The sequence below is a fragment of the Sinocyclocheilus rhinocerous genome, unplaced genomic scaffold (genome assembly GCF_001515625.1).
Source record: "Sinocyclocheilus rhinocerous isolate Xijiao unplaced genomic scaffold, SAMN03320098_v1.1 scaffold2322, whole genome shotgun sequence".
NCBI classification, from domain to species: domain Eukaryota; kingdom Metazoa; phylum Chordata; class Actinopteri; order Cypriniformes; family Cyprinidae; genus Sinocyclocheilus; species Sinocyclocheilus rhinocerous.
In genome coordinates, this window is record NW_015663225.1 from 326561 (window position 1) to 337741 (window position 11181).

The window sequence follows — 11181 nt, forward strand, 5'->3', positions numbered from 1 at the left end:
TTGGTCTATGGTGGCTGGTGTCTCTATTTTCACGTTCCGTACAATAGAATCGCCAATAACTAGAGCACTTTGATCAGGTTTCTCAGTGGGTGCGTCACTGAGTGGGGAGAACCTGTTTGATGTTTTGATCGGAACGGAAGAGCGGTGTTTTGACCCGCAACTACCATCAGACTCTGATGATTGTGACTTACCACTGTTGTTTGATGAACTCATGAAAAAACGGAGAGAGAGAAAAAAGAAACGGAGCGAGAGAAAAAAAAAGAAAACATCAATAGACGCGAATGGAAACGCGAATGACAAGCTAACCGGCTAACGAATGCTAACGCACTGCACTCGCGGTTTTAGAATAAAAGTGAACAATCAAATTAATCAGATTAGTTTGATATATAATATCAGAAAGAAGGTGGGAATTAAGTTATATTTTATCACTTTAAACAACAGAGAGTGATAGAGATTCAACAGAAAAACGGAGCTACAATCACAAAACCGAAAAGTGAATAAGTGTAGGACTAAATTTGGTTGGCCTACACATTGCTCTTTGTATTGTTGTAAAATACATTCATGAAAAACAAGTAATATATTCATATATAAATATATACTATAGTAGTCAACATTTGAAGTGGATCAAAACCTTTCATCAAAATGGTCCTAAAACCAAAACAATACCTGTTCTTGTCTTAGGACAACTTTGATTAACTTTTTCGATCCACTTCAAATGTTGACTACTGTATAAATTAAAAGACATTTATTTTAAATGTATAGCAGAGTAATGAGGCAGTAAATTTGTTAGATAAGACGAACAAGAAAGGCTATTAATAATCTTTCATTGCGCAAAAGTATTACAATACTAAAGGCTCCAAATACAGAGCGGCACAAAGCGCTTATGCGCAGCCCGTGCGCAGAATGACGCGCTTGAAGCAACACAGAGTCACAGAGCGCAGCGCTCCGCATAGAGAAGTTCAAAGCACAAAGTTATGAGATATTGATGCGTAGTGTATTAAATATGTGCGTTAGTTTATTGGGCCTTTAACAGTTTTACATTTCAGTTACTGTGCTCGTGACGAACAATTCATAGTGCTCTCTGGTGATCTAACCAGATATCCGGTAGAAATTTACACGATTTAGAAACAGCACAAAACTCCAGCAAGATAAATTCCTTTTATGCGAAACCATTTATCTTTATTCACAGATCAAGTATAACATTAGGAACATTTAATCATCTTGGAGAGAGTTTCATCGTCTTGACTGTCATAACCGAATGCGACACGCAGTTTGAACACTGAATGGAGGATGACAGACAGCCGCAGTGGAGAGAAGAGTTTAGAGAACTTGACTTAAATATTCACCTGTACCTCACATTAAACTGTGAAATGGCTTCAGAACACTTAAAATGTAGTGCACGAAAATGTATTGTGCTTTATAATGTTTATGTGGCTTTCGTGGGGCTTAATAATAACACAGAATAGTATACGCACTATATCGGATTTAGATCGGTCTCGTCTGACCGATACCCCGATCCGGCAGAAAATGTCAGTATCGGAGCGACACCGATACTGAATATCGGATCGGCGCACCCCTAATTCCCGTTCTTGCAAAAAGTACTAAAGTAAGTATATAGACTATTATTGTGAAGAAGAAAATAAAAACAAAAAACAAACAAACAAACAAACACAATAACACATAGTGAAAGCAAAATATAGCCAAACAGAAAAACTGGCCAACAAACAGGTATTTCCCCAAATGAAACACAATCACCCCTCCTCCCCTCCCCAGTTAAACACTTCCCAAGGTCTTCTCAAAAGAGCCTCACTATGGAACTATGCCGGCCACCCGCGATATTTCACGGTGAGGAACAGCTTATCTGATGGCTGGACGGGTCCCGCAACAGTCAGAAATGTCAAACCAACATCACGAAAAAAAAAAAATATTTTTAGCATATAGCTTATCAGTAATAAACCAGAAGTTTGCTTACGTTCATGAAACTGACCCCAAAGAGAAATGTCTTCCTTTAAGTCTTGCAAAAACCTCTGAGCGTCCGGAGGGTTGTCAAACAAGTGGCGCTTTCCCTTGTATGTCACGCACAAAGTAGCTGGATGCAAGATGCCATAACGCACTTCGGGGATGTTGAGATCGCAAAGATCCTTTTTCACTGCGTCAAATCATTTCCCTTTCTTGTGCAGTTCAGCTGACATGTCAGAAAAGAACATAAGCTTTCTTTTGTCCAGCATCACTGTGCCTTTTGCTCGAGCTGCTTTCAGAGTACGGACTTTGTCAGCGTAGTTTAAGAATTTCATTATCACGGCTCTCGGTGGAGAGTCAGAATGATTTTGGAGAATCTGCCGATTCGGTGAGCTCTCTCAATTACAAGAGGACCAGGAAAGTTTTCCGGGCCGAGGATCTCAAGGAGTAATTTCTCTAAAAATGCACACATATTCTTTCCCTCGATTTTTTTGTAGATTGGACCGACGACTGCGATTTTCCAGATCATCGACTTTTAATGAGCGAGATTCTATGGCAGTTTTCAATTTTGCGTTCTGCGTTTGCAACTCTGAGACGTTATCTTCTTGAGTGCCTATTCGATCCTCGGCTTCTGTTACCCGTGTTGTGAGAGCTTTAAGATCGCTCTGCACTCCATTGATCGCCTGGAGCAATCCATCAAATCTTGTGAGAGCTTTAAGATCGCTCTGCACTCCATTGATCGCCTGGAGCAATCCATCAAATCGCACAGCAAAGTCCGATTTCAGTGAATGGATAGCCTCAAGGATTGCAGACTCTTGGCTAACACCTGACGCTGCCTCTTCGCTATTGGCTTCATTGGATTTAGCATCTGCCTCGGCCTCTTCATGGTCGATTTGACTTGTTTCTGTGTCATTTTCATTGGTTTTGGTGGCAACTTGGAACGTTAAGATGCATCTGAATTTAAAATGGAATCAGTCTGTCAACGTTTGTTGAATTAAAGAAGAACATTTAAGTCAGTATTTGTTGCGGAGCTCCGATTCGCAACCACTCAGCACCACGCCATAACCGGAAATCCAACGTGGATAACATTAAATAAATATTTTTTCAACAGGTTAGATATTGATTATTTATCACTCAAACTCCTTTCTCTACCTGTCCGTCGGTCTCGCATATCTGCCATGTTTGTAGTTTTTTGTAGTTTGTAGTTCTAATCGAATCCTCATCCACCGCGCAATGTGTTGTGGGCAATATTAACCATTTGAGTGTGCACAGATCTGCACTTCGAATTTCTACCGGAAGCAGTAAACCATCCGGGTACCTTTGGAATACTCATTTCAACATACTACGATTTGGGACATACTAATTCTAATTTCGAATACTATAATATAGGATGGATAGTATGCGAATTGGGATGCAGCAAGAGATTGTTTTACTATAGGGAGATGAGAGGGTCTGTGAGAAAGCGTAACGGTCAACTTGGATCACGTGTGCCTTGATAACCAATCACATTACAGCCTTGACGTCATTGAATTTCAGTCAGAGTTGGAAGGTCTTGCTTTAAGACAGAAATATAGAGAAACTTATCTAAGAGATCAGGGCCCTTATTTACAAAACATTTTATCTTACCACTAAGAGTTCTCCTAAATAGCAGTAAAAGTTTTTAGCTAAGAGTTTTCTCTTAAAACCTATTCACAAAGCTGCTGAGACAAACTTTTACTAAGGAATAGAGAGAAGTCTTAAGCTAAGAGTAAGGGTGGGGTTGACCTTGTTGCTATGGATGATGTCAGCATGCTTACTAACTATGCACACATTGATTGGCTGATAGGGGAGGGGTCTCTGTCAGAGATTTATTCATAGAAATATTGTAGAGCACGATGTTGCCATATATAAAGTTTTAAAAATAAAAATGTTGCTACATTCAAATAAAGATTTTAAAATGCAGGCTAAGTGTTACTAATTAAACAAGTATATGTTCAGCTAATTGTCAGCCTCTTACATCTGTCAACAGATTTTATGGTCCCACTTTATATTAAGTGGCCCTATTTTAATTAACAGAGTAGAGTAACTAGATGTATATATATATATATATATATATATAAATATGTGTGTGTTTGGGTGTGTGTGTGTATATATATATATATATATATATATAAAATTCAAAACATAAAGAGGCTTCACTGCAAAGCCCATTTACAACAAAAATATAATCGAACTGTCCACATAAAAATACTAAAAATGATAAATGATGACAAGAGTTTGCTAGCCATGTTAACAGTGAATAGCTACATGCTAATATCGATTAGCTAAGTGCTGAAACATGCTTAAAACACCATAGTAACCATCTATAACTAGCAGCTGCCTAGAAACACATCTGTTTATGTAATAATAAATTAGATATGCTCAATCCACTGACATTATATATTTGCCACGAAAGGGAGTTTTCAACAACAACAACGGACCTATATGTTAGAGAGCAATTATCCAGCCCAATATATATTTATAACCACTGTTTCTCCCTGTGTGTAGCGTGCTGGTGTAGGTGTTCCTCTTAGTGTGTGTGAGTCCAGTGCTCCTGCACTACTGGATCTGCTAACGGAGAGAGAGGAAAGGATTCTGGGATTGGAGGCTGATATGACATGATGGGAACAGAAGTACTTAGAAGAGAGTGCAATGAGACAGTTCGCCATGGAGGCCGCAGCTACGGCCGCAGCACAGAGGTCATTGCACGCACATGCACGTTTACACAGGTATCTGTATAAATACATAGTGAAGTCAATTTTTATTTGCACTTTTATTTGCACTCATCTCATATTCTTTTCAGCATGTTTCATCTGTTTACCTATAAAGTATATTCTTTTTTTCCCTTTTTTTTTTTAATTGAAGTTTTTATTGCTTTTTTTGGAAGGCTGATGGGTAACAGAAATACAACATTACAATAATTATACATGGATACAAATTTCTACAGGCACATTTTAACCATGAAATACAATACAGTGCAAGACAGAACACAAAATAGTTGTCTATTCATTTTGAGACCTTACTGTAATATATGTCCAGAACTCTTCCCAGGAAGATAACCCTTCTTCTCTAACACCATTTATTCAATTAAGCATGGATTCATAAGATGCCATTTCTACCATTGCATTGGCCCACTCTTTCGATTCTGGGGCTTTCACTGTCTTCCAGTGTCTCAAAATAATCCTACTTGCCATTGTAATACATACCATAATAACAGAAAATATATGTTTTGAAACATTAGGCATTTGAGATTTGTCACCTAGTAAACACAATTTAGGGGTTAAAGATATTTCGGAGCCATACCAGCAACTTATGACATCCATAATCTGTTTCCAGTATGGCTTAACAAGACTACATTCCCAAATACAATGTAAAAAGGTATCCGTTTCCGACTGGCATTCCCAGCATAAATTGTCTTTCATCAGTTTCATTCTGTAAAGCCTTACCAGAGTATGATAATATCTGTGTAGAATATTATATTGAGTGAACTTCCCCCTTGCTTCTTTTATATATTTACCACACCCCGCCACGATGCTGGACCATTTTTCTGAATCAATTTCTTCTCCAATATCCCTCTGTCCTTAAATTTCCCAAGTCACTGCTTCTGAAAGAGTTTACTGTTTTATATAATTGTGAGGATTTACGAGATTCTTGTGTTTTTTAAAAGTAACTTAAAATAGGGTTGTTATCCACTGTAGTTACAGAAATATTACAGCTCTAGATACTATGTACCAATGTGTACTTACACTGTGGTTACATACTACGTACACATCTAGTTACTATGTAAGTACACAGGTATTAGGGACACTTAATATAAAGTGGGACCGATTTGGTCAATGAAATTCATATGAATTTGATGTTGTGTACACTAGTGATCTATGGTACTGTAACATAAACCCATAAACAATAAATATAATAGAATTAGAACAAAGCTTTAATAATCCTACTTGCCATTGTAATACATACCATAATAACAGAAAATATATGTTTTGAAACATTAGGCATTTGAGATTTGTCACCTAGTAAACACAATTTAGGGGTTAAAGATATTTCGGAGCCATACCAGCAACTTATGACATCCATAATCTGTTTCCAGTATGGCTTAACAAGACTACATTCCCAAATACAATGTAAAAAGGTATCCGTTTCCGACTGGCATTCCCAGCATAAATTGTCTTTCATCAGTTTCATTCTGTAAAGCCTTACCAGAGTATGATAATATCTGTGTAGAATATTATATTGAGTGAACTTCCCCCTTGCTTCTTTTATATATTTACCACACCCCGCCACGATGCTGGACCATTTTTCTGAATCAATTTCTTCGCCAATATCCCTCTGTCCTTAAATTTCCCAAGTCACTGCTTCTGAAAGAGTTTACTGTTTTATATAATTGTGAGGATTTACGAGATTCTTGTGTTTTTTAAAAGTAACTTAAAATAGGGTTGTTATCCACATGGCCAACTTTAGGCAATATACAATTACATAGAAACTTCCAAAAGTTTTCTTTTCCTACAAGATTATAACATTTAACTAAATCTTCAAGTGACCTAAATTCCCCATCCTCAAGTCGTCAATTATGCTAATTCCCTGCTGGTGCCAGTACTTCCAATAAATCATTTTTTTACCAATACGAATTGTCGGGTTAGGGTTAATCCATAATCCATAATGAAGAATATTTCTGTAAATTGTGAGATAATTTGAATATTTTGTGAATTCTAATCCAAGCATCTCTAGAATGAACAATAACAGGGTTTGTAGTATTACATGCAGATTGAGAAAATAATTCAATGGGGGTAAAGGGTGAACATATTTTATATTTGACATTCATCCAATCAATTTTATATTTTTTCCAGATTCCAATATTTAGCTATCTTTGCCAAAGCAAATGACAAATTTTATAATCTACAATCAGGAAAACCATCCCTCCATCCTCTTTAGGGGCAATTAACTTGTTTAGATTAATTCTTGCCCTTTTCCCATCCCACATGAAATGTTTCATTAAATTGTCATATTATTTAAAAAATGAAATTGGTATTTTAATCGGAAGCATCATTAATACATAGTTGAGTTGGGGGGCTATCACCATTTTAATAATACTGATTTTGCCCCAAAGAGTAAGTTTAATTTTCTCCCACTTCTCTAGGTTTGTTTTAAACTTGTAAATTGAATGCTATTATTTCCTCCTTGTTGCGGGACAGTTTTATTCCTAAATATTTAATTCCCTTAGAGACCCATTTGAATTTAAACTGTTCTACCATAATTGGTAAACATGAATTGGAAAGTGGGGTAGCTTCAGATTTATTCCAGTTGACTGTGTATCCTGACAGTTTTGAGAAGAATTGCATAACATCCATTAGATGTGGTAAAGAGGTAAGAGGTAAGAGGATCAGTTATGACTGCTAAAATGTCGTCTGCATATAGCAAGATCTTATGTTGTTTATCTCCTGCTTTCACTCCCCTAATCACATTGTGTGCTCGAATGATAATTGCTAGTATTTAAAAAAAAAAAAGAAACAAGAGTGGGCTTAATGAACACCCCTGACGTGTCCCTCTTGAAAGATTAAAAAAGGGGGATACAACTCCATTAGTGATCACTGCGGCCTTTGGTTCTTTGTTTGAACCCATGAAATAAAATTTTGCCCAAAGCCAAAATGTGACAGGGTTGCAAATAAAAATTGCCACTCCACTTTGTCAAAGGCTTTCTCCGCGTCAAGAGAAATAGCTGTTATTGGAGTATTTTTAGATTGGCATGTCCAAATTAAATGAAACCATAATCTTACATGGTCAGAGGAAGCTCTACTGTGTATAAAACCCACTTGGTTGGGGTGAATCATGTTTGGTAACATCTTTTGTAGACGATTGGCTAAAGTTTGTCAACATTTTCAGATCAACATTTAACAAACTAATAGGTCTAAAATACCTTTCTTAGGAATTAAAGAAATAAGAGCCTTATTAAGTGTCGGGGGCGCCCGCCGCTTCCTAAACATTTCTTGATACACCTCGTTGAGTATTGGGGCTATCTACAAATCTACAAATTCCTTATAGTACACAGCAGGCAGGCCGTTGGCACCTGGTGATTTTCCTTTTTTCATTGATGAAATTACTTCTTTGATCTCACTCATTGATATGGGTGATTCCATCTCATCCACCTGATCAGGCTGGATCTAGGAACATCGACATTTGACAGAAAATCTCTAATCTCATTTTGGACAAATTTACTGTGTGTAGTAGAAGTATACAATTTTTCATAATATTGCTGAAACGTTTTATTTATGTCTTTGGCCCCCAAAAATCTCCCTGTTTAATTACTGGTATTGTGTTGGAGGTGTTTTTCTCTCTCAGTTGTCTAGCTAATAATTTCCCTGTTTTCTCTCCTGCTTCATACAAGTTTGTTTTCAGTCTATACAGTGCATATTGTACCTTTTTATTATAAATCTCATGCAATTGATATTTTAACTTACAGAGCTTTTGATACTGATTGTCAGAAAAATGATTGATTAGTTGTAATTCCCTATATTTAATTTGCTTTTCCAACTCTTTAATCCAATTTAAGTTTTCTTTTTTCTTTCTTGCAGCCTGAGCTATGAGCTTTCCTCTTATATATGCCTTAGATGCTTCTCAGACTGTTGAAATGTCTTCTGTACTCCCTAAATTTGTTTCAGAAAAGAGTTTTAAATCCTCCTCTAGAGCATTCCGGAAGACAGGGTCTGAGAATAGTGCAGTATTCATTCTCCATCTTCCTCGTTTCTCTTTATCACTGGTTAAATTTAGAAGTAATTCTACTGGCGCGTGGTCAGTAATAGATATTGTCTTTATGACACAATTAGCTACTTCGATCCTTGAATACATTTTATGTTTGTGAGAGAAAAAGGTGTAATACCTATTCCTAGGATTGGACTGCCTCCATATATCAGTAAGGCCCAGATCACAACCCAACATATGTATTGCTTCCCTTCCCCTTTGATAATAAATGAGTTTGACGTGAACTTATCAAAGAATGGATCCATTATTACTTCATTAAGTCGCTGAATTAGTCCACACACTGAAAATATATTTTCCAATCAGACCAAAAAAGGTATCTCAAAAATGTAGTTTTTATTTTCCATATGCAAGAAGTGAAAAAAGTGACAAAGTGCAAAGTGTATTAAAAACAAACCAAAGAGCAGACGTTTCAGCCCATGCTTTCTTCAGTGCTCATAAGGCAAAAAAAGCAGCAACACACTTATATAGGCACAATTGCAAATTGTTGACAGCTGATCTTAATCAATGAGGGATAATTGTCATGCCAACAATTTCCCTTTACAAAAAACATGCAAGATCCATCTCTTCATTTAATCCAGTTGGGGTTAATGATTTCAATTCAAAAATCCAAAAAGCCTCTCTCTGTAACAATTTTCTATCACGGTTACCACCTCTCCTATGCAAGAGAACCCTCTCAATGCCGAACACAAAATGACGAAAAACCGGAGAAGTGTGATCTTGTCTCCTGATAGCACACATGTTTCATTACTGAACATTATTGAACACATGAGCAGTGGTGGAAAGAGTAATGAAAAAATATACTCAAGTAAAAGTACCATTACCTTCCAAAAAATGTAGTGTGAGTAGAGTAAAAGTACTTGTCCAAAAAACTACTTGAGTAAGAGTAAAAGAGTAGCCTATTTAAAAGTACTCATGAGTATTGAGTAGTGAGTACTGAGCTGTGTAATCTATCCCCTCATAATAAACGCTGTACACCGCAATTGATACATTTTAAAAACGTTGTTCCGTCACACATTGTGCACTGATCTAATGCATTCTGCACACCTTAAAACAATTAATTCAATCAAAAACCTGACCAAAACCAGACAGACAAAAGCTCAATGATAGTTGACATGGATCGAGAGGAAGGACAAAATAATCATTCTTTGCCACAGTAACATACTGGGGTCCGAGAAATTTGATATCTTTACTGTAGATTTTCTTAATATTCTTTATTCTAGTTATTATTTTCCTCTTATTCATAAACCTAGAAGAGTTAAGGAAAATTCAACAACTTTAACTGTTAACATTTTAAAGGCTCTAACTGAATAAATTAAATCTAGTGTTTTATATTCAGACTTGTCTGATCATTTTCCGATATTGCATTATTCTGTAATTAGGGTTAACAGGGCTAAACTCTCAAAAGAAATACAACAAAAGAATTGAATTTTATTGATCGATTAAATGACAGTCCTTCTACATGGCACTGCTTAAGACTAAACAAATGAAATTTCTTTTAGGTCATCTTTCTGGTCTGTCTACGATGCGGAAACACAAGACACGACAACCCAAGCATGAAAAGCGAGCAGCCTAGTTGTGTTTTTCTGTATATGCAAATATTACACTTCAAACTTTTCTAACTATTACACTTAAAGCCACACATTTCACAGTACATACATAGATACGCATTTATTTTGTCTATGTCTCTAGACCATAGGTAAATGACTTACAGTTGATAAGTCATTTTAAGTGAAAGGTGGGATGATTCATGTCTTTTTTATTCTCTTCACACCAATACTTTGATACCGGTGTTTTAGGCGTATGTCTTTTAGGTCTGACCCAGAAAACAGATGCCTTAATATTTCGTTCTTCTTTTTATGAAAACATGTGGTAAGCAGTTTTTGTCCTCATCTGCAGTATACCAATATGTTTTAACATGTCATAAATTCTAACATAAATAGTTAGTTAGCAAATGCAACTGTTTATTACTGAGGTAAGTCACATCAGAGCTGCATTCTAGTTTATATTGAACATTTTTCATCTACCTACATGTTTAACGGCGCTGCAGTTCTAGGTCTCGTCACACCGGTGTGAGATTTAAACCGCAAAGTTTTTCATCACCTTACACTTTGAAACCAGAACAATTTTATATGTTTCCATGGCTGTTCGCTCTTTCTGTTTGAATTTGTTTACCGCAGTTTCACCATTCTTATCTTATTTTCCCACCTAATTGTAATTGTTAGGCCTTACGTTTATGGCGTTATACGTTTTGTCTCCTAGTTTTTGCTGTCATGTTAGCGGGCCTCAAGATAAGTTTCACTTAACCATGTTTTCATAAAAAGAAGAACGAAATATTAAGGCATCTGTTTTCTGGGTCAGACCTAAAAGACAGACGCCTATTTAGTCTTAAGCTGTGCTATGTAGAAGGACTGTCATTTAATCGATCAATAAAATTCAATTCTT

At 36.4% G+C, this 11181-nt stretch overlaps 1 protein-coding gene across 1 annotated transcript in view; it reads left to right on the top strand.

The window, feature by feature from the left end:
• LOC107728766 (angiomotin-like protein 1) overlaps positions 1 to 4688 on the top strand; it is an 8572-nt gene extending 3884 nt beyond the window's left edge. The window contains exon 3 of the mRNA XM_016539046.1: positions 4486 to 4688. Within this exon, the coding sequence (XP_016394532.1) occupies positions 4486 to 4599 (114 nt within the window). The 3' untranslated portion in view covers positions 4600 to 4688. The remainder of the gene's footprint in view (positions 1 to 4485) is intronic.
• Positions 4689 to 11181: the final 6493 nt, after the last annotated feature.